At 35.9% G+C, this 25,334-nt stretch overlaps 1 protein-coding gene across 1 annotated transcript in view; it reads right to left on the bottom strand.

Moving 5' to 3' along the window:
- Positions 1-3,889: 3,889 nt before the first annotated feature.
- The window catches only part of LOC100394153 (pancreatic alpha-amylase), a 32,458-nt gene continuing 11,013 nt past the window's right edge, over positions 3,890-25,334 (bottom strand). The window contains exons 2-11 of the mRNA XM_002751153.6: positions 12,561-12,774; positions 12,071-12,217; positions 10,697-10,894; positions 10,018-10,248; positions 9,207-9,340; positions 8,273-8,395; positions 8,079-8,178; positions 5,726-5,844; positions 5,489-5,614; positions 3,890-4,112 (exon numbers count right to left, since the gene is read on the bottom strand). Coding sequence (XP_002751199.1) covers positions 3,923-4,112; positions 5,489-5,614; positions 5,726-5,844; positions 8,079-8,178; positions 8,273-8,395; positions 9,207-9,340; positions 10,018-10,248; positions 10,697-10,894; positions 12,071-12,217; positions 12,561-12,728 — 1,536 coding nt within the window. The 5' untranslated portion in view covers positions 12,729-12,774 and the 3' untranslated portion in view covers positions 3,890-3,922. The remainder of the gene's footprint in view (positions 4,113-5,488; positions 5,615-5,725; positions 5,845-8,078; positions 8,179-8,272; positions 8,396-9,206; positions 9,341-10,017; positions 10,249-10,696; positions 10,895-12,070; positions 12,218-12,560; positions 12,775-25,334) is intronic.

The raw sequence follows: 25,334 nt of genomic DNA on the forward strand, positions 1-25,334 counted from the left end.
CCTATGGAAATGCAAGAAACTTAATGCATGCAACCAGAAATGTTTTCTTTCTCTATGGTGGAATTCTCAACATGATCAGAAGCTGTACTGGATGGTATAAATCAACTAATGAGAAAGACTGCAGGAGACAGGAACTTCCTTTTTCTCAAGAAACTGGGAAATCATAAGGGAAAAAAACTCATAAAGAAAGAAAGGCAAAGCTTTATCAAAGGATAAAGTAAAACAAATGATTCTGAGAAGTAAATAAATTCAGACTTTTTATTTTGTGGTTTGACAGGCCCATAGATTGATCGTTACAGTCAGAGAAGGAAACTATGCATAATAACTGAAAATCTTTGTGATAAATTTGGATTAAAGGCAACAGTGATTGAGACCTAATGTAGCATATCACTGTTGAGGGAAAGAGATTCTTCCCAAACAAAACAAGACTTTGGCATACTAAGAGTTTTCACCCGTCAGTAGGTACATAAGTTCCATTAGTGCTGTTGGCATGAAAGTAGGACTTCAGTACAGCAGGGCCTTTTAACAAAATGCATTATCATCAGAAGGAAAGAGGCTGGTTCCTATATAGATTAAAAGTTAATTTCTCCTGGCTGCTTAACAGGCACCTCAGTAGCCATAATACACAGAAGGAAAATAGTTGGTACTGCATGATTCTGAGAAATATGTTCACACATGAGATTGGTACCCAGCCTTTCAGATAGAGAATATGGAGACATTGAAAGCAAACTGTAAGTGCCACAGTAATAAATGGTGTCAGTCTTAGACACACAATGAGACGTCATAAAACTTGGAACTTATTTTCACTTAATTCTGGAAGTCAATACCTAAATGAAAAAACAAAGCTGCTGTTTTAAGAACACATTGTTTATCAATAAGTCTGTACTTTCAGGTAGAACAACAAGTGAATTACTAGCGAGTCCAGGACATGATGAAAAATTAAGATTACATGGAAATAGAAGACCTTGGAGACATAAGGGGACATGTGTATCAGAGAAGGTAAAAGAGAGTCCAGAGAAAAAGAGTTTTGGAAAAAGACTACAGAACAAAAAGAAGCAATTGGTGTAATGCTCTGGCTTTGACTGACAAATACAATCCAAGTGACTGAAATCCAGACAAAATTTGTTAGCCTTTCTAACTGGGAAGTGAAGTGGTCACACAGATTAGACCTAACTCCAACACACAGCCTGGAATAAAGCCCAGGCAAACAGCAATATGAAGCAGAACTGCCCTTAAATAACCTGGAGACTTGAGAGCAAGAAAAATACATATTGTTGAAAGTTACCAAGATGTTAAGGTTGTTATGTAACATTATTGCCTAGAAAAGAAAATCTTAAACATGTTTATACTACTTATGAGTTACATTCAACTCATTTTCAACTAAATATACAAAAAAATGCTTTGGAAAATAGTAACAAGAATTCGACATGTGAATAGATTATTTCACAATACTCTTAAACTTTTTAACTTTTAACCTTTCAAAACATTTTCCATGTAAGACATTAAAATAAAACATATAAAAATATTACATGTTAAAGTATTTTTACACTTGAATTTAAAAGCAATATTTTATGGCTGTATAAATGATTTCAAGTCATCTAGGACAGGGTGGGAAATGATTGAGCAGGCATTCACCTTACCTCAATCCATTGATAGTTTTTGTACATTGGGGTTCCGCAAAACATTTCAATTTTTCATGGAGCAATAAGGGGAGATTATTTTCCTAAGTTAAAAAGCACATTTGTAACCTTTTTTACTACATAGTCATCTTACACAGAAAATTTAAAAATTTCTCCTTCCTACTAAAAGTAATTTGTTTGTGTATATCTTACATATATAGTTTATAAAACAATAATCAAGCCAAATTCAACATCATAGAGAAAATACCTCCTTTCTTCATAGCCTAAAATAATCACAGTCTGAAAAAATGCTTCATCCTGTAACTCCTATAATCATATCATTTCCAGAATATGTTTTGTATTAAAAATTGTCAGTGTAATATTGGTAATAAATTACATATTGTAATGCACTAAAGCAAGAGAGATCTACATCCCCAGCCATCTTTGAAAGTTTGTATCTATATTTTTTCTTTCCAAAGCTGTGATTATTCCAACACACTGTGGTATGTTAAAAATTATCAATGTAAAATATTTTGGTTCACTGGGAAAAATACACTTTTTAAAATTTTTAACAGTTGGTACCTAGCAGGTATACATATTTATAGGGTATATGAGATATTTTGGTACAAAAAAGCAATGTGTAATAATAACATCATGATAAATGTGATAAAAACAGAGATATGATTAGGAAATGGAGCAAGAAAATAAGCAAAGAAATATACTCAAAAGGATATCTGGGGGCGGTCATTGATATTTTTTGTGGGAATACTGTAATGTATGTAATCTGAGAGTAACCATGCAGAAAAAGGGGAAAACCTGCTAAATGAAAAGAGGGAGGATAATCTGAAAAAAATAAGTCCTCCAAAAGATAAAAATGGAGTGTTATCATTAACATAAGTAGAGAAAAATGGCCTTTTTTAGAATGAGGTGTACTTTCTTCATTGTAAGAGGATAAAAAAAGGAAAATATTAGGGAAAATGCAGGACAGCTCTCCAAGTGGCCTTGGGCCAACCCAGTTCTTTGCCTTTTCTCACTTATGATTCTCAAGAGTAACTGTAGAATGAACTGGGAATGCAGCACCCTGTGATAAGGCTCAGACTCTGTTACTGTGTCTCTTAGAACATCAATTCCTTCATTGCTTTAGCCCAGTGAATCATGTGATACCCTGGTTATAAAACAGGGGGCAGGCTTCTTTCAGGGGTCCCTCAGCTGAGGTACAAATAGGGTGCAAGAAAATGAGACTTCACCCACCCTAGGAAAATTGTCTGAGTGCTGGGTGGTGGACTCCTCATGAATCCCAGGTTTCTGTGTCTCTTGATGCCTATCTGTAAGCAATAAACCTGCTTCGTGTATCTTTTTGTGTGTATGTTCTATCTCACTGGACTTACGCAAGTAGTAGAAATTGCAGCCAAAGATGAGTGAGCTGAAATGGTACCAATACATGGTGAATCTGCTTTGTGGAAGAGACAGATATATTTATAGATGAAAAGAAAAGACACTTCCGAGTTATGGCCTCTATGTTCTCATTTAAACATTAAAAATAAGTGAGAGTTATAAAGAAACCTATATGAGACCCCCTCATGAATTCCATGTTTAACGTTAAGATGAAGGAGAATGAATAGAATATTGAGAAGAAAACCCAGGTGGCATGGTGCCATGACAGCCCTAAGTAAACATTCTTATTGTAGAATAAGAAAAAGAACAAAAAGTCATAAACACCGAGTCAAAGCTGTTAGAAAAAATATGAAAAGGTAGAAAGAATAGAGAGAAAGTAGTGGAAGATTCCAGTGAGCTCAATAGAAGTAAGAACTGTGGATTGTATAATTTGGCTTTCTTCTATTTTTTAAACCTTATTAACAGAAAAAGTACTTGCAATTTATAAAAAGCATACAACAGGGCCCACATTGGATGGAAATCAACATTAAAGCATCCATCTGTAAGTAACAGATTAAAAACACTCTCTGGAAGAATTACAGAATGACAGAAATTAGAGGTCCATAGCTGGGTAAATGAGGCTAATGACAACAAATATATTGGTTAAATTGCTTCTCTGAGATCACAGAAACTCCTTTGACAAATAGGTTAAAGTTAGTCTTCTAAAGCATAATGACAGGTTGATTTTAATTATCTTATAATTGTTTAATAATTACATGGGATTTTTAATACTATTCTTACTATTCTGAGTTTTTCAAATTAAGTAGTACAGCTTTTACCAAAAATACATGAAATATCAGAAATACTGTAAATGTAAGAAAAGAAACACACATTGCTACTGTTTTGCATATATACTTTTAATTTAAGTTTTATAATTTAGATTCAACGTGAATTGCAATAAACGGATCTTCAGCAGAGTTACTAATAGAAAAATCAGCCTTGCCATCATTGGAAACATAAATTTTAATGCCTGTACAATTGCCATTAATTTTATCTCCAGAAATGACATCACAGTATGTGCCAGCAGGAAGACCAGTTTGCAAAGTTAAAGAAAGTGACCTGTAAAACAAAATTTAAGATTTGACTTCAATACAACAAAAAGCAAGAATACAGAATGTCTCTAACACGAATAAACAGCATAAATTTATGCTGTAGAACTCTAGGCAGTCAAGGTCTTATGAGGAAGAAAACCCATATGCCTCTATGGTAGATGCAAATAGCTTTCCCAGGACAAAAAGTAACCGTACAGAAAACCTAGCAATTCTCTAGTTAGCAGTAAAAGTATTGCCAAAAATCAAGGTTGAAGAACATCAGTGAGGATTGGCAGGTATGGTCACACTTTGCTGAAAGTGCTATCTTGGTAAAATCAAATTTGTGCTTAACTGAACTTAATGTGATTACTTTTAAAAATGTAAAGGGTATTTCTTTTTTATCTTGTTTTTTTCCCATGAGGTTAAAAAGAATTTGGGGTGTACATACAAACAACCTAGCATTTCTATGAAGTGATAGTTTGAAATATAGAGCTTTTTCACATACATTTACTTTCGTATTTTCATCCACAAAGAAAATAAAGAACTAGACATGGGATTTTTGGCAAGACAGAGATCGACTTGACTTATATATTTATGTGTGTATGTATGTTTGTATGTATGTATATATGTATGTATGTGTGTATGTATCTCTCTACAGTGAAAAGTAATTTAGACTAGGACTGGCTAAGTATGAGTATTAGCTGGCCTTTGACAGAGACATTTCAACTGCTTGCAAGGAGGTTTTACGAGCTGTGTGTTAGGAAATCATTTATCTGACAGGCAACAGATACAAGCCAACAGATGAAAGATTATCAATGAGAAGTTTCAGAACTAAAATTCAAATCTCCTGAGGCAAATCATTAACCACAGATACATATTGTTCATACATATGGTTTAAAAATATTATTTGTCACAAGGAGATAGAGAAGTGAATAAAATACACCACAAAACTAGGTAGAGTAGTCGTTGCGAAAAAGAGCTAGAAATACAGACGTTTCAGTATCGAGGCAGCATTTCTCCATGATTAAAAAAGCACAACTACAAGACATGTTCTTCTAATGATTTCACAATCTGTATATTAACTACTTTGTGTATTTTGTGGCACGTGTAGGTGAGCATTTATGTGTGCATTCTGTATATGCATAAGATACTGCAAGGGTGCACAGAAAGGACTCTGCTTACAACAGAGTCCTTTAGAAATAGGAGAACAAAGTCTTATCAAAATAGGAGAACAAAGAAGTAAGAGCCATCATCCTTTGACTTCCGCCCATTTTGATCTCTATGTCTTCTTGCTCCACTGACTAAATGATTTTTCAGATATAATAAAAGGAAATGAACAGAAAAAAAAGAACAAACCAAGAACATACTGGTACAAAACCTTATTTTTAATCAATATTTACTTACCAGTCATCATTGTTGAAAACAATGAATCCTCTGTTTCCTCTCCCAAAGGCCACTTGGTTGCTGCCATTATCCCACCAGTTTGTGAAAGGCTGGCCATCCACTACATTGCGGAAGATGACCATGTTCCTAAAAACACAGTAACATATAAAACATTCACATTCTTAAACTTTAACTGTTCTCAATAAAATGTTAAAGAAAGTTTACTAGTAGAGGAGATGTCTAAATAAATATTCTCACCTTATTTGGCGCCACCGATGTTCACAGACCCAGTCATTGCCACAAGTAGTGTCTGGATTAATAGTAACTTCTTTAATTACTCCATTATTATTAGGTGGCCCAATCCAATCATTAATATCCTTAATTGGTGAGGTGGGAGGGAAAAGCCAAATTTTTATATTCATGTATTTGTCTCTTTCTTCTCCTTCACACCAAACTCAATTTATCCTGCTATTTGAGTCTCTGTAGTCAGTGACTTGCTCTAGAATCCAATGCCTCCATTGATTTTTACGGCCATCTACCGAGTCTTCATCATCTCTCTATCCTCTGGTTATCTGTTGCTATATTTCAAACAAGCGTAGCACATTTTTATCCTCTCCTTTTCATTTCAAAGAACTGCAAAAGCCTCTTTGCTCTGTCTCCCCGGCTGGAGTATGTTGGCACAATGACAGTGCACTGTAGCCTTAATCTCCCAGGCTCAAGCGACCCTCCCATCTCAGCCTCCCGAGTAGCTGGGAGTGTTGGTGTGCTACAGCCACAGGCTATTATTATTATTATTATTATTATTTTCAGTAGAGATGAAGTCTTCCTAGCTTTCCTGGTATTGTCGTGAACTCCTCAGATCAGCTGATGTTCTTTCCTGGCTTCTCAAAGTGCTGGGATTACAGGTAAAAGCCACTGCACCTCACCTGCAAGTGTTTCTAAACATCATGGTAAGCCATGTGATGTCATGGAAATGGGGCGGGTGTTAGTATTAGAAACACCAGTATTAAAACATAGGCTCCATTACTAGTAGCTGAGAAAACTTAGTCAATATACACAATTTCTCTGTGTCTTGGTTTCCTCATTTGTGAAATGGGAATATTGCTTTTCAGCTATAAAAATTAAATAACATATGTGAAAATGCCTTGAATATGACGTGCTAAATAAATTTTAGAGTCCTTCATACTTCTTTTTAGATAAATGTACAAAATGATACTTCTGAATATTTTAAATAGAATTGGCAAGATTTGCAATATGTTTTTCTGATTGGCACTGCTAAAAATATTAATTTAATAAAAACCAGAATAACCCTAGGAAGGTTATGAGTTTTGACCTTAGACTCATGTCATATGGTGAAAAAAAAAATTAACAGTTTTTAGCATGCAGTTGTCCTAGCAAAATTAAAATGTCATAGTAATAGAAAAAATAAAAATAGTCTCGGACTCCTAACATCTGAAATAAGACCAATTAGTAGAAATTATAAGAAGTTGACTCACTATAAAGGTAACCTTTCTAAATAATAAAGCTGTTTAACAATAGAATGAGTTGCTATACAACATAGTGGAGTTCTCAAACTGAAAGCCATCTAGAAAAGCAAGAGAGAGAACTGTTTGCCTCATAGGATTGAGGAATTTCTGCTTTAAGTGCAAAGTTTCTGCATGATGCTGTTTCTGAACCCTTTAGTTTCAAAGAAAACCTTCTACTAGCTTTCCAAATATCTTTACATTCTTATTTCTCTGTTCCTTTCTGAAACTACTTATCAGATTAATGTGTTTACCATACTCCCAGATTCTTACCTTTCTTTGAATACTCTATAAATTTCTATTCTTTTTTTTTTTTTTTTTTTTTTTTGAGATGGAGTTTCACTCTTGTTGCCCAGGCTGGAGTGCAATGGCGCAATCTCGGCTCACTGCAACCTCCGCCTCCTGGGTTCAGGCAATTCTCCTGCCTCAGCTTCCCAAGTAGCTGGGATTACAGGCACATGCCACCATGCCCAGTTAATTTTTTGTATTTTTAGTAGAGACGGGGTTTCACCATGTTGAGCAGGATGGTCTCAATCTCTTGACCTCGTGATCCACCCGCATCGGCCTCCCAAAGTGATTTCTATTCTTTAGTACATATCATTTCCTTCCACTTATAAGATAACTTTCCCTATTTAACTCAGCTCAATGGAATCATTGCTTTGTATTCCATATAACTTTTTAAAAAGTATTTAACAAATATTTATATTGCTCTCACTATGGGCAGATGACATTTTCAGTTCTCTAGAAGAATTGGCATGTATCATCCTCATATCAACCCGGAGGCAGGTGCATGTTACAAGTCCATATTTTATTCCCTGTATCTAGCTCCTATTTTTAAGTGTTTTATTTCTGTGAGCTATGGGGATGTTTGTCATATTTCTCAAACAGCTTGCATACTCTGACAACAGAGAACATACATTTTGCTACTTTAATATAATCGGCATTACTAAAATCAGAGCCCTGTATCACGTTTACACTTAATAAATATTTGTTGAATACATATAGAATTAATAGTGGTCATATTAACTTAGAACAAAATTTCCTCCTTTTTCTTGAAAATATGATATTTTTAATAACTCCAAACTTACTTTTCCATTTTCAAAATATCTCTCCCAACGGTAGCTTGACATCACTCGTGTAAATCCATAAGGATGAGCAAGCATAAATCCAACTGCCATTTTATACAGCCTGAAAGTTACATAATTATATTACCACAGAATCACAGACTATTCTGACCAACATTAAAAGATTTATTTAAAAAATAGAGTACTTTGTTTTCTACCTGGCATCCCAGAAGGTAAGAATAGAAGCTCCTCCAGCCCCATGTCCTCGTTGATTGTCATGGTTATCCACAAAGACAAGTGCTCTGTCAGAAGGCATGAAACCCCAACCTTCTCCCCAGTTCCTATTTTTGAAAAATAATATATGCAGTTATGCATTATTTCACAATAGTTTTAGAGTAACTTAACCATGCATCTCTTTCTGCATGGCATCTGAAGATTAAACTCTCTAAGTATATAGTTATTTTGTCAGATACATACACACACACAAACCCACACACACAAACACACGTATATACGAACACACACCATACACAAACACACATGAGTAACGTACATATACAGCCCATATTTGTATATACATGTATGTAATCCTTGAATTCTATTCATATTACAGATATAAGATTTTTGTTATTAAAAAATGTCCGTTTGGAGGTTTCAGCATATTCTAATTTAGAGGTACTCCAGAAGGATCAATATCCATATCACATTATAAAGAACATCAAAATAGATTAAAATAAGCTTCAATACTATATTGTTATAATACAAATGTTTTAAAACTTTAATATAATATATATAAGTCCTACAGTATGAACATACTGCACATACTTTACAAATAATGGGATCATTTTAATAATAACCTGGCTTTAAAAGATTATATGCAAACATCCATCAAATCTAGTATATTCATCTCATACTTAGAGAAAATCCTCAAGGATTGTTTAGGGTTCTTAGGCATACTGCCTTGAGACAGACACTCTAAATACAAAAGATGATTGATTAGGGTTTGGGGCACTCAAACACGTCTCATTAAAAACTGACTCCTTGATAGTTGTCTGAATAAGAAAGTTCCAGAAAATAACTGACACCTCACACTGGTGTAGTATGATGAATAGATCTGTGAAATAATTCAGGGGAAAAGTTGTATTTATTTACTTTAAGTAAGACATCTTCTCTCCATTCCACTTGCGAATAACTGTGCCGAGTTTTGCACCATACTTGAATTCTGTCACCCGGCCATTTCCAAAGTACTGACTGCTTGTAATTGGCTCACCACCCAGATCAATTACCTAGTAGAAATTTAGGAAACAATAACAATTTTCATAAGGACTTTAAGTATTCTAACTGATAGGTTAATATTATATCCTACTTATTATTAGTTTTGGTCTTGTTTTTCTTTTCTTTTTTTTTTCTAGCCTCAAGCACTCCTGCCACAGCTTCCCCAAGTGCTGAGATTGAAAGCAGGAGCCACCAGGCACAGCCCTATATGTGAAATAAAATGCTCAAAATGGTTTTCTTATTCTTAATCTCAATAGGTAATTTTTTTTTTATTCTTTATTTTTTGATGAAGTATACACTACAATATTGAAAGAAACATAATGTCAAGGTTACCTGTTGTCCTATGAGAATACTTACCCAATTTTTAGTCTTGTACATCAATGATAATAATAGGAACAGATCACACTAACACATTTACTATCTGACTGACATTTTTGATAAATATTAACTCTTTTTATTTTCCAAAGAAAATAAAGACATAACTACTATCAGTCTCCTACATTCTGTGTACCTCCATAAACCTGTTGTGATAAAGAATTAGATATGCTCCATCTGAAGAAGAGGTTAGAGAACACTGATATATAAATGACTCAGTCCTTATCCTACAGAAATTGCATTTTTAAGGGAATCTGCCATTGCTTTTCCAACAAATAAGATGACATTTTTATACATATATGTATGGATGTACCTCCTGGTAAATGAAAGGTTTACTTCCTTCAGGGAACCAGCTACTGTTTAGATTATGCAGTTTATCCAAAACTGCCTTTATGTCTCCAGGCCACATGTGCTTGGAAGCATCAAGTCTGAAGCCAGCAACACCAATGTCAATGAGATGGTTCATGTATTCTGCAACCTTGGAACGCACATAATCTTTCTCCAGTGCAAGATCCAGAAGACCAACCAGACGACAATCTCTGACCTGTTGAGATAAAAATGATGTCACTGATTCACAAAGCATCATTTTTCACCTGAGAATACATTTGATTAATGATTCATTCAGTTATCCATCAATAGATATTCTGTACTGACTTCTTTGCACTGGGCACTGAGGATGTTGACACCTTACTGTGGATGTATCTTTGAAATATTATCTAGTAGAAAACAGAGAATTTAGTAAATAAAGTCAATGAGCTCTTTAATTGATTGGAAGCTTTTTAAAGGTGGGCAAATGTGTATTGATTAAACAATCTTGAATCAATAGTTAACATTTTTAAAACATGGATTTGAGTCTCCTAAAGTAGTCAAACCTGTTAACCTGTGTCCCTAAGAGATATATGATAATATTTAAAAGGGAATTCAATGGACTGCATGTCTATAATAAAAGGCATATATCACTCTTAATCAGATCACTATCTTAAAAAAATTACCTGCGTAGCATCATTATAGTTCTCAATATCTCCACTTCCAGTTTTACATTTACCATCATTAAAATCCCATCCAGAATATGGGACTGCTGGAAACTCCCTATTTCCAGCGTTGAAGTAACTTCCACAAGTACTGCTTGTTCCTGCACCCGCAGCATTGCCACACATATGATTAATCACAGCATCCACATAAATACGAACCTGGAAAACAAAGTTTCTACTTCAGTGTTACTTAGAGAGAGGTAGAAATTTAAAGCATTTTTGATTAAAGTCTATAGTGTGTTAATAAAACTCCAAAATACTTCCTTATACCTTATAACTATTTCCCTACAAGACCAAAAGTCAAATGTGAAAGGAAAGTAATGTCAACTAAATACCTACATCCATTCTAGACACTTGGAAAATATTTGTAGGAATGATAAATTGAGAGAACGAGAAACTACCATCAATAGGAGGAAACACAAAAAACCCATTTCAGGGAGACAAAACTCAGTTGAGACTGGAAAGTTTACTGTTTTGGAAACTTCAATTGGTCACCATATGAAAGCCGGTACTCTCTGTCTCACTCTCTCTTTCTCTCTCTTTTATTAGAATTTATGTTCTGGGGTACATGTGCAGATCGTGCAGGATTGTTAAACTGGGCCCCTTCCTTATACCTTATACAAAAATTAACTCCACATGGATTAAAGTTTTAAACCTAAGACGTAACACCGTAAAAACCCTAGAAGAAAATCTAGGCAATACCATTCAGGACATACACGTAGGCAGGGACTTCATGACTGAAACACCAAAAGCAATGGCAACAAAACCCAAAACAGACAAATGGGATCTAATTAAACTTAAGAGCTTCCGCACAGCAAAAGAAACTATCATTAGAGTGAACCCACAACCAACAGAATGGGAAATCCTGTACTCTGTACTTAGCATTTGAAGACAAATAAGATAGATAGCAGTCTCCAGTTTTGCTTCTCACTAAATAGAGACGCTCGCTATTCATCATGAAAAACCCAAGAATTATGGATGAAGACATAAGTCATCTAAAAATGATAGCAAATATTGTAACTGGAATTTTTAATTACTAACCAGAAAAGTATTTCCAACAAATATGGATAGCTATAATGGTTGAAATTTGATGTTTTGCTTTATAAGTAAAAATTCTGCTTTAAACTTTAACTAAACTCTTTAGTAGACAGACAGCATATACACAAATACTTACAAAAGTGGAACATAAGGCAAAAGTTAACTTTGAGTTACAAAGTATCAAGTAAAATAAATAATTGAAAATACAGAAAACTTTCTGCTCCAAAGGAGCAAGAGACAGAAGAGAGAAATCATTTTCCCATCTGCTATTTTTGAAAGAAACTAGAATTCACTTACTCCAACATTGTTACATCTAGTCACCATGTTTCTAAATTCGTCTTCATTTCCAGATCTTGTGCATAATTTATAGCTAATTGGTTGGTATCTTTCCCACCAAGGTCTTGAAGGGTTGTTAACTACGAGATTTTCATTTGGTGGAGAGACCTACAAATTAAAGAATCTTAATAAGTACCAAATTGTGTCTTGCATGATATCATTGAATGTTCTAAAAACTAATCAATAATATAAAAATATTCTTGAGTCTTTGTATATGCAACTGCCTCTTGAAAATATTAACAGCACATTAGAGGATTCTTGTTGGATAAAGAATGTCTCAGAAAGAAAATATAAAGTTGCCAACAATACTACATTGTCTTTTCCTCAGAAAACTTTTACATAGAATACTTACATGTGAGGTACAATGTTGCCTCAGCTTTGCAGATAAGATCAGAACACTATTTAATACAACACAGCAAATTCTGCAATTTATAATAGAAATAATACCCACCTGAACCCCTCCAAATCCATTGGGAGCTAAGTATCGCTCACACTCAAGAGCAATATCAACCCATCGCCATTCAAACAGATGAACAATAGATGTCCGTCCTTGCTGTGTATTTGGGAAATACTGAGCCCAGCACAACCCGATGGATAAGAGCAACAGAAAGAACTTCATTTTGCTTTGAAGTTGTCAGTGTCCTTTCCAGAAACTATTTATATTCCTGTAAGAAGCACATTTTACAAAGTAAATATTAGCATGCCTAAATACTTGAGGACAAACTGTTTGCTCATAATCTGAAAAGGATCACCAATAAAAATTTTAACAGGTGAAGAATATTAAAAAGTCTCTCATGGAAATAATCTAAATGACCTTTAGAAATTAATCTTTTTTTCTTATTGATAAAATATTAACTTTTACAAACATTTGGTAGTGGGCCTACACACACACACACACACACACACACACACATACACAGCACATACATAAGGACAGTGTATGTATTTACACACATAATACCTGTATACACACACACCTATACAGTTCTCATTTATGTGTGTGTACATACATATATAGACTCGTGTGTTTGTGTGTCTGTGTGTGTGTGTGTGTGTGTGTGGTTTGGCTCTGTCCCCTCCAAAAACTCATCTTGAATGTAGCTCCCATAATCCCCATGTGTTCTGGGAGGGACCAGGTGGAAGATAATGGAAATTGAATCCCAGGAGCAGTTATCCCACGTTGCTGTTTTCATGACAGTGAGTTCTCACAAGGTCTGATGGTTGTATAAGGGGCTTTTTGAGTTTTTGGTCAGAATGTCTCCTTCCTGCCATCAAGTGAAGAAGGATGTGTTTGCTTCCCCTTCCACCAGGTTTGTAAGTTTCCTGAGGCTTCCCCAGCCATGTGGAACTGTGCGTTGATTGAATCTTTTTCCTTTATATGTTACCCAGTCTTAGTCACTTCTTTATAGCAGCATGAAAAGAAACTAATTGTGTGAGCACTGCTCAGTACCAAGCTTGGATTTTCTAATCTTTTCAGGCAGATTCGTGGGAAGAAAAACACCAGCCGAGATATATAGAAAAAAGAAAGAGAGTTTATTTACAAGGAAAGAAAAAGAGTTTATTTACAAGGATACCTAGAGACGCTCACAAACTTCAACACCGGCAGTAAAGCAGCACGGGTTTTCGCAAGTCCAGACCAAGTCACCACCGAACTCAGTTTGGCTTCTGCTAAACAATCTTTTATACCTTTTAAAACAAAGAAGGGTCAAGTCAGGACACTGTCCATGTCTTCATCATGTAACTAACATCCTTGAGGTGTTTACCAAAAATTGGATCAGGGAACTGGCCAGGTTCCCAGATCCGACTTTTCAGAGCCTTTTTTTGCATTGGGAAAATTCTGAGCTCGTAATGCTCCCAATGATAAGGAAATGAAGACAACATAAAGTCTGTCCATGACTTGTAAACTTAAGTCCTTCTGTTCCATTACCCTAATACATTTGTATATTACAGTATATATATGTCCATGTATATAAAATACTGTGTATATATAGAGTCCTTATATATATGTTTGTATATATATATATAAATCTTAATTAACACATAAATAAGAATATTATTTTATTTTTGATATCCTTCACTAATAGAAAATAACAATTGAAGCCAACTGAATTTTCAAAATATTGCTTTAATTGTCTATTTTCAAATGTTTGTCATGTTTCCCTTTCAAACAGAGGTGTTATGTAATATTTCCGTTTTAAAAATCAGCTCTATTTACCATCCTTAATTCCTATATTTGGTTATTTGAATTTCTGCACTAAGATTTTAAAAATTATTTAAACTCTGAAAGCCCATGAATTTGAGAAACTATTTTCTCCTCCATTGTCATGTGCTTAATATAGTGCATACAGTTTTAGGATTCTATTATAATCATTATATTATAAATAAATAAATTTTCATATCTTTCCTTCTTAATGTAATGTTAGTGAAATGCTATGAAAGGAGTAGTAATAGTACAGGTGGGAAAAACTTCATCCATTCACTCAACAAGTGTTAAGTGTGTGTCTGCTTTTTGCCAAGCACTGTAGTTGATTTTCAGGAGACGATAAAAAGACAGGTTCCTGTTCTCAGAGATCTTACATTCTAGTGGAAAGAAAAGAAAATACACTAGTAAATAACAGTAATAGCAACAGTACTAACAGTGATGATAAAAACAATTTCAGATAGCCATAAAACTTTATTTTTTATAAACTTTATTTTTTCTATAAAATAATAAAATAGAGAATGACGTTACTGTCAGGTATTGTAGACTGGACGCTAACGGAAGATATCCCTTAAAAGACTGACTTTATGATGTGATACGAAGGATTAGAAGTGTCCAGTCACTTAGAGATCAGAGAAAGAGCAATTTAGGTAGAGGAAAGAGCAAGAGTAATGTCCCAAGAAAAGAAAAGGCTAATACATAAGACGCATTAAAAAAACAAACAAAAACAAAAAACAGCAACAAAAAGAAACAACAGTCAGTGTGGCTAGAGCACATGTGATAAAGTGTTGGATAAAATGAGATGAGGTCAGAGGGGTAGCCCAGATCATGTAGAACTTTATAGAACATGAACAAAGAGAAAGCTGTTAAGTTTGTAAGAAGGGGAACTGAAAGGCTAATAGACTTAAAAAAAAATTACCCTTGCCTCTGGGAAGAAACCAGATTATAGCAGGATAAGATTGGAAAGACGTAGATGTACGAGTGGAAAGAGGTTCGACCAGGATGGCCGAATAGGAACAGCTGCAGTCTACAATTCCAAGTGAGAGCAAGCCAGAAGTGACTGTTGCATTTCCAACTGAAGTACCAGGTTCATCTCATTGGGACTGCTTGCAGTGGGAGTAGTCCAAGGTGAGCAAGCTAAAGCAGGGTGGGGCACCGCCTCACCCCTGAGGTGCAAGGGGCTGGAGAACTCATTCTCCCAGCCAAGAAAAGCCATTTGGGACATTTTTCCACACTCCAGCTCAGATACTGTGCTTTTCTCACTGTCTACACAACCCACGGACCAGGAAACTCCCTCTGGCGCCTACAATGCCAAGCTAAAAATCTATTGGCTGGCTTAAAACTCTTGCAGCCATTACAGCAGCCTGAGCTCCCCCTGGGACACTGGAGCTTGGTAGGGTGAGGGACACCTGCCACTGCTGAGGCTCTGGTAGGCAATTTCAACATTGCCTGTGTAAACAAAGCCCCCTGGAAGTTTACAGAGCTGCTGTGGGGAGCCCAGCACTGCAGCTCAGCATGGCCTCTGCAGGCAGACTGTCAAGTAGATTTCCTTCTTGATGGGCAGGGCATCTCATAAAAAAAGAAAAACCACAGCAATCATTATATTATAAAGACCCATGCCCATGTATGTTCATTGTGGCACTGTTTACAAGAGCAAAGACCTGGAACCTACTCAAATGCCCATCGATGGTAGACTGGACAAAGAAAATATACACCACAGAATACTATACAGCCATAAAAAATTCTGAGTTCGTGTCCTTTATAGGGACATGGATGAATCTAAAAACCATCATTCTCAGCAAACTGACACAAGAACAAAGAATCAAACATCACATTTTCTCATTCATAGGTGAGTGTTGAACAATGAGAAGACATGAACACAGGGAAGGGAACATCACACACTGGGGTCTGTTGCGGGGGACTAGAGGATGGGCAGTGGGGGATAGGGAGGTTGTGGAGGGATAACAAGAGGAGAAATGCCAGATATAGGTGACGGGGGGGATGGATGCAGCAAACCACATTGTGACGTATATACCTATGCAACAATCCTGCATGATCTACACTTGTACCCCAGAATCTAAAGTACAATAAGACAAAATTGCTTAGAAGAGGGAGTCTTTTGGGATTTGCTCACATGGAAATATGACGTGTGTAATTAACATGTCATATGTATTACAGACTTTGAATTTATTCTCCTATGTCATTTTAATACTGCCTCTTGTGATCTTTTTATACTTTGATTTATCTCTGTCCAAAATGTGTCAGATCCTAAATTGGTAACACTTGAATAAAAAGGGTTTTGTTGCCCACAGGGAAAAAAAAATGGCAGCCCATCAGGGACTTAAAAAGCCCCTACCTTCCTGGGACAGGGCACCTGGGAAAGCGGGCAGTTGTGGGTTCCACTTCAGCAGACTTAAATTCCTGCCCAGCAGCCCTAAAGGGAGTAACTGATCCCCCAGCACAGCCCTTTAGGTCACTTAAGGGACAGGCTGCCCCCTCAAGTGGCTCCATCACCCACCACCCACCACCCACCATTTATCCTAACTAAGATACACATACATGTCACACAGGAGAGCTCTGGTTGTCATCTGGCAGGTACTGTTTTGGGATGAAACTACCAGAAAAAGAAAGAAGCAGCAATCTTTTCTATTCTGCAGCCCCTGTGGGTGATTCCTAGGTAAGCAGGGTCTGACGTGCACCTCCAGCAAACTCCAGCAGATCTGCAGCAGAGGAACCCGACTGTTAGAAGGAAACTAACAAACAGAAAGAAACAGCTTCAACATCAACAGAAAGGAGGTCCGCTCAGAAACCCCACCCAAAAGTCACCAACTTCGAAGATAGAAGGTAGATAAATCCATGAAGATGGGAAGAAAACAGCACAAAAAGCCTGAAATCACCAAAAGCCAAACTGTCTCTTCTCCTCCAGGGTATCACAACCCCTCACCAGCAAGGGAACAAAACTGGATGGAGAATGAGTTTGATGAATTGACAGAAGCAGGCTTCAGAAGCTGGATAAAAAACTTCCCCGAGCTAAAGGGTTATTTTCTTTTTCTTTTTCTTTTTTTTTTTTTAAAGTTTCACTCTTGTTACCCAGGCTGGAGTGCAATGGCACAATCTCGGCTCACTGCAACCTCTGCCTCTTGGGTTTAAGCAACTCTCCTGCCTCAGCCTCCCAAGTAGCTGGGACTACAGGCATTTTCTAACCCATTGCAAGAAAAGTAAGAACCTTGAGAGAAGGTTATATGAAATGCTAATGAGAATAACCAGAGTGGAGAAGAACATAAATGACCTGATGGAGCTGAAAAACACAGCATGAGAACTTCTTGAAGCATTCACAAGTTTCAATAGCTGAATCAATCAAGCAGAAGAAAGGATATCAGAGACTGAAGATTCATTCAATGAAATAAAGCAATAAGGCAAGATAAGAGAAAAAAGTGTAAAAAGAAATAAAAAAAAAAAACTCCAAGAAATATGGGATTTTGTGAAAAGACCAAACCTACGTTTGATAGGTATACCTGAAAGGGACAAGGAAAATGAAACCAAATTGAGAACACTCTTCAGGATATTATCCTGGAGAACTTCCTCAAACCAGCAAGGCAGGCAAATATTCAAATTCAGAAAATGCAGAGAACACCAAAAAGGTATTCCTGGAGAAGAGTAATCCCAAGGCACATAATCCTCAGATTCACCAGAGTTGAAATGAAGGAAAACATGCTAAAGGCACCCAGAGAGAAAGCTTGGGTTACCCAGAAAGGAAGCCCAACAGACTCACAGCAGATCTCTCTGCAGAAACCTTACAAGCCAGAAGACAGTAGGACCAATATTCAACATCCTAAAAAAAAAAAGAAATTTCAACCCAGAATTTCACATCCAGCCAAACTAAGCTATATAAGCAAAGAAGAAATAATATCCTTTACAGACAAGCAATGGCTGAGATTTTGTCACCACCAGGCCTGCCTTACAAGAGCTCCTGAAGGAAGCAGTAAACATGAAAAGAAATGACCAGTACCAGCCACTGCAAAAGCATACCAAACTAGAAAGACCATCGACACTATGAAGAAACTGTGTCAACTAACAGGAAAACAACCAGCTAGCATCAAAATAACAAGATCAAATTCACACATAACAATATTAACCTTAAATGTAAATGGGCTAAATGCCCCAGTCAAAAGACACAGACTGGCAAATTGGATAAAAAGTCAAGACCCATTGGTATGCTATATTCAGGAAACCCATCTCATGCAAAGACATATACAGGGTCAAAATAAAGGGATGGAGGAAGATTAACCAAGCAAATGGAAAGCATGAGAAAAGCAGGGGTTGAAATCCTTGTCTCTGATAAAACAAACTTTAAACTAACAAAGATCAAAAAAGACAAAGAAGTGCATTACATAATGGTAAAGCTATTAATACTGAAGTTGCTTATCAGTTTCAAGAGTTTTTGGGCTGAGGCGATGGGGTCTTCTAGGTAACCTATCATGTCGTCTGCAAATAGAGACAATTTGACTTCCACCTTTCCTATCTGAATACCCTTTATTTTTTTTTCTTGCCTGATTTCTCTGGCTATAACTTCCAGTACTATATTGAACAGGAGTGGTAAAAGAGGGCATCCTTGTCTAGTGCCAGATTTAAAGGGAATGCTTCCAGTTTTTGCCCATTCAGTATGATATTAGCTGTTGATTTGTCATAAATAGCTTTTATTACTTTGAGATACGTTCCATCAATACCGTGTTTATTGAGGGTTTTTAGCATAAAGGGCTGTTGAATTTTGTCAAGTGCCTTCTTTGCGTCAATTGAGATAATCATGTGGTTTTTGTTTTTGGTTCTGTTTATGTGGTGAATTACGTTTATAGACTTGCATATGTTGAACCAGCCTTGCATCCCCGGGATGAATCCTACGTAACTATGATGGATAAGTTTTTTGACGTGCTGTTGCAATTGGCTTGAAGATTTTTGCATCTATGTTCATGGATATTGGCCTGAAGTTTTCTTCTCTTGTTGAGTCTCTGCCTGGTTTTGGCATCAGAATGATGTTGGTATCATAAAATGATTTGGTATCAGGATGATGTTGGTCTCGTAAAATGATTTGGGAAGGATTCCCTCTTTTTGGATTATTTGGAATAGTTTTAGAAAGAATGGTACCAGCTCCTCTTTGTGTGTCTGGTAAAATTCGGCTGTAAACCAATCTGGACCTGGGCTTTTTTTGTGTGGTAGGCTCTTAATTGCTGCCTCGACTTCAAACCTTGTTATTGGTCTATTCATAGTTTCGGCTTCCTCCTGGTTTAGGCTTGGGAGAACACAGGTGTCCAGGAATTTATCCATTTCAGCCCAAAAACTCCTGAAACTGATAAGCAACTTCAGCAAAGTCTCAGAATATAAAATCAATGTGCAAAAATTACAAGCATTCCTATACACCAATAACAGACTTAAAGAGAGCCAAATCAATAACGAACTGCATTCACAATTGTTACAAAAAGAATAAAATACCTAGGAATACAACTTACAAAAAATGTAAAGAACCTCTTCAAGGAAAACTACAAACCACTGCTCAATGAAATAAGAGAGGACACAAACAGATGGAGAAACATCCCATGTTCATGGTTAGGAGGAATCGATATAATGAAAGTGGCTATACTGCCCAAAGGAATTTTCAGAATCAACACTATCCCCATCAAGTTACCATTGACTTTCTTCACAGAACTTGAAAAAACCACCATGAACTTCATATGGAACCAAAAGAGAGCCCGCATAGCCAAGTCAATTCTAAGCAAAAAGAACATAGTGGGAGGCATCACACTACTGGACTTCAAAATTTCTACAGGGCTACAGTAATCAAAACAGCAAGGTACTGGTAACAAAACAGAGATATAGACCAATGGAACAGAACAGAGGCATCAGAGGCAACACAACATATCTACAACCATACAATCTTTGATAACCCTGACAAAAACAAGCAATGGGGAAAGGATTCCCTGTTTAATAAATGGTGTTGGGAAAACTGGCTAGCCAGGTGCTTTCTAGTAGAAACTGGACCCCTTCCTGACACCTTACACTAAAATTAACTCCAGATGGATTAAAGACTTAAACATAAGACCCAACACCATAAAAACCCTAGAAGAAAATCTAGGCAAAACCACTTAGGATATAGAAGTAGGCAAGGACTTCATGACAAAAACACCAAAAGCATTGGCAACAAAAGACAAAATAGACAAATGGGACCTAATGAAACTCCACAGCTTCTGCACGGCAAAAGAAACAGTCCTTAGAGTGAATCGGCAACCAACAGAATGGGAAAACATTTTTGCAGTTTACCCATCTGACAAAGGGCTAATATCCAGAATTTACAAAGAACTCAAACAGGTTTACAAGAAAAAAACAAACAAGCCCATTCAAAAGTGGGCAAAGGATATGAACAGACATTTTATAAAAGAAGACATACATGAGGCCAACAAACATATGAAAAAATGCTCATCATCACTGGTCATTAGAGAGATGGAAATCAAAACCACATTGAGATACCATCTCACGCCAATTAGAATGGTGATCATTAAAAAATCTGGAGACAGCAGATGCTGGAGAGGATGTGGAGAAATAGGAACACTTCTACACTGCTGGTGGGAGTGTAAATTAGTTCAACCATTGTGGAAGACAGTGTGGCAATTCCTCAAGGATCTAGAAATAGAAATTCCATTTGACCCAGCAATCCCATTACTGGGTATATATCCAAAGGACTATAAATCATTCTACTCTAAGGACACATGCACACGAATGTTCATTGCAGCAATGTTTACAATAGCAAAGACCTGGAACCAACCCAAATGCCCATCGATGATAGACTGGACTGGGAAAATGTGGCACATATACACCATGGAATATTATGCAGCAATCAAAAATGATGAGTTCATGTCCTTTGTAGGGACAGGATGAATCTGGAGAACATCATTCTCAGCAAACTGACACAAGAACAGAAAATGAAATACTGCATATTCTCACTCATAGGCGGATGATGAAAAACGAGAACACATGGACACAGGTAAGGGAGTACTACACCCTGGGGTCTATTGGGGGGTATAGGGGAGGGACAGTGAGGGGGGGAGCTGGGGAGGCATAGGCTGGGGAGAAATGCCAAATGTGGGTGAAGGCGAAGAAGGCAGCAAAACAACCTGCTCCTGAATGACAACTGGATGAATAATGAAATGAATGCAGAAGTAAAGATGTTCTTCGAAACCAATGAGAATCTTCATTCTCTGGTACACAATGTACCAGAATCTCTGGGACACATTTAAAGCAGTGCCTAGAGGGAAATTTATAGCAATAAATGCCCATTAGAGAATGGAGGAAAGATATAAAATCAACACCCTAACATCACAATTGAAAGAAGTAGAGGAGGAAGATCAAACAAATGCAAAAGCCAGCAGAAGCTAGCATAAAGAGCTCTGGAATTTTGTCGAAGGCCTTCTCTACATCTATTGAGGTAAATATATAGTTTTTGTCTTTGGTTCTGTTTATGCGATGAATTATCTTTATAGATTTGCTTATGCTGAAACAGCCTTGCATCCCTGGGATGAAGTTCACTTGATCATGATAGATAAGCTTTTTGATGTGCTGTTGGATCTGGTTTGTCAGTAGTTTATTGAAGATTTTTGCATCAATATTCATCATGGATATTGGCCTAACATTTTCTTAATTTTACATAATATATTTTATGTATTAAACATTTAAAAAAATCTTAATGCAGAAATCTAAAAAAGCAAATATTTGAATTAAGGATGGGAAGCAGAGCTGATTTTTATAATGAAAATATTACATAACACCTCTGAAATGGAAACTGGCAAACATTTGAAAACTGACAGTTAAAGTAATATTTTGAGAATTCAGTTGGCTTCAATTGTTATTTTCTATTAGTGAAGGACATCAGATATAAAACACTGTCCTTATTTATGTGTTATTTAATTAGGATATATATACACACACACACAAACATATATAAGGACTATATATATATTTACTGCATTATATATGGACTGTATATATACACTGTAATGTATATATATATGTGTGTGTGTGTGTGTGTGTGTGTATGTATGTATGTATTAGTTTGTTCTCATGCTACTATAAAGAAGTCAAGACCAAGACTGGGTAACATATAAAGGAAAAAGATTCAATGAACGCACAGTTCTTCATGACTGGGGAAGCCTCAGGAAACTTACAAACCTGGTGGAAGGGGAAGCAAACACATCCTTCTTCACTTGATGGCAGGAAGGAGACATTCTGACCAACAACTCAAAAAGCCCCTTATACAACCATCAGATCTTGTGAGAGCTCACTCACTATCATGAAAACAGCAACGTGGGATTCAATTTCCGTTACATTCCACCAGGTCCCTCTCAGAACACATGGGGATTACAGGAACTACATTCAAGATGACTTTTTGGAGGAGACACAGCCAAACCACACACACACACACACACACACACACACACACACACGAGTCTCTATGCATATGTACACACACATAAATAAGGACTGTACAGATATGTGTGTGTGTGTACACAGGTCTTATGTGTGTAAATACATACACTGTCCTTATGTATGTGCTATATATGTGAGTGTGTGTCTGTGTATACACACTGCCAGAGGTTTCTAAAGGTTAGTATTTTATCAATAGAAAAAAAGATTAATTTCTAAAGGTCATTTAGATTATTTCCATGAGAGACTTTTTAATGTTCTTCACCTGTTAAGATTTTTGTTGGTGAGTCTTTTCAGATTATGAACAGTTTGTCCTCAAGTATTTAGGCATGCTAATATTTACTTTGTAAAATGTGCTTCTTACAGGAATATAAATGGTTTCTGGAAAGGACACTGACAACTTCAAAGCAAAATGAAGTTCTTTCTGGAGGTACACGAAATGTAGGAGAAGGATAATAGTTATGTCTTTATTTTCTTTGGCAATGAAAAGAGTTAATATTTGTCAAGAAATATCAGTCAGATAGTAAATGTTGTGTTAGTGTGAGCTGTTCCTATTATTATCATTGATGTATAAGACTAAAAATTAAGTAATTATTCTCACACAACACTAGGTAACCTTGACATTATGTTTCTTTCAATATTGTAGTGTATACTTCATCAAAAAATAAAGAATAAAAGAATGTTACCTGTTGAGATAACAAGAATAAGAAAACCATTTGGAGCATTTCATTTCAGAAATAGGACTGGGTGTGGGGGCTCCTGCATGCAATCTCAGCACTTGGGGAAGCTGGGGCAGGAGGATTGCTTGAGTCCAGAAAAAAAAAAAGAAAAAAACAAGATCAAAACTAATAATAAGTAGTATATAATATTACCATATTGGTTAAAATTTTTTAAAGTCCTTATAAAAATTTTATTTTCCTAAATTTCTACTAGGTAATTGACCTGGGTGGTGAGCCAATTACAAGCAGTCAGTACTTTGGAAATGGCCAGGTGACAGAATTCAAGTATGGTGCAAAACTCGGCACAGTTATTCACAAGTGGAATGGAGAGAAGATGTCTTACTTAAAGTAAATAAATACAACTTTTCCCCTGAATTATTTCATAGATCTATTAGTCATAATACCTCAGTGTGAGTTATTTTCTGGAACTTTCTTATTCAGACAACTATCAAGGAGTCAGTTTTAATGAGACGTGTTCGAGTGCCCCGAACCCTAATCAATCATCTTTTGTATTTAGAGTGTCTGTCTCAAGACAGTATGCCTAAGAACCCTAAAAAATCCCTGGGGATTTTTCTCTAAGTATGAGATGAATATACTGGATTTGACTGATGTTTCCATATGATCATTTAGAGCCATGTTATTATCATAAAAACAATCTCATCATTTGTAAAAAATGTACTATATGTCTATATTGTAGAACTCACATATATTAATTAATTAAAGTATTAAAACATTTATATTATACCGATTAGTATTAAGGCCTTATTTTAATCTATTTTGACATTCTTTATAATGTGATATGGATATTGATCCTTCTGGAATACCTCTAAATTAGAATATGCTGAAACCTCCAAAAGGACATTTTTTAATAACAAAAATCTTATATCTCTAATATAAAAAGAATTCAAGTATTACATACATGTATATAAAATATGGGTTATGTATGTAGATTACTCACTTGTGTTTGTGTATGGTGTGTGTGTGCATATATGTCTATTTTTGTGTGTGTATACATATGTGTGTATATATATATATATATCTGACAAAATAACCATTTACTTAGAGAGTTTAATATTCAGATGACATGCAGAAAGAGATGCATGATTAAATTACTCTAAAACTATTGTGAAATAATACATAACTGCATATATTATTTTTCAAAAATAGGAACTGGGGAGAAGGTTGGGGTTTCATGCCTTCTGACAGAGCACTTGTCTTTGTGGATAACCATGACAATCAACACATATGTGTATGCACACACCCACCATACACAAACACAAGTGAGTAATCTACATATATAGCTCATATTTTATATACATGTATGTAATACATGACATGGGGCTGGAGGAGCTTCTATTCTTACCTTCTGGGACGCCAGGGAGAAAACAAAGTGCTCTATTTTTTAAATACATCTTTTAATGATGGTCAGAATAGTCTGTGATTGTATGATAATGCAATTATGTAACTTTCAGGCTGTATAAAATGGCAGTTGGATTTATACTTGCTCATCCTTATGGATTTACACAAGTGATGTCAAGCCACCATTGCGCAAGACATTTTGAAAATGGAAAAGTAAGTTTTGAAGTTATTTAAAATATCATGTTTTCAAGAAAAAGGAGGAAATTTTGTTCTAAGTTAATATGACCACTATTAATTCTATATGTATTCAACAAATATTTATTAAGTGTAAACCTGATATAGGACTCTGATTTTAGTAATGTCAATTATATTAAAGTAGCAAAATGTATGTTTTCTGTTATCAAAGAGTATGCAAGCTGTTTGAGAAATATGACAAACATCCCCCTAGCCCGCAGGGGGAAAAAAAACACTTAAAAAT

The sequence above is a fragment of the Callithrix jacchus genome, chromosome 7 (assembly GCF_049354715.1).
Source record: "Callithrix jacchus isolate 240 chromosome 7, calJac240_pri, whole genome shotgun sequence".
Lineage (NCBI taxonomy): Eukaryota > Metazoa > Chordata > Mammalia > Primates > Cebidae > Callithrix > Callithrix jacchus.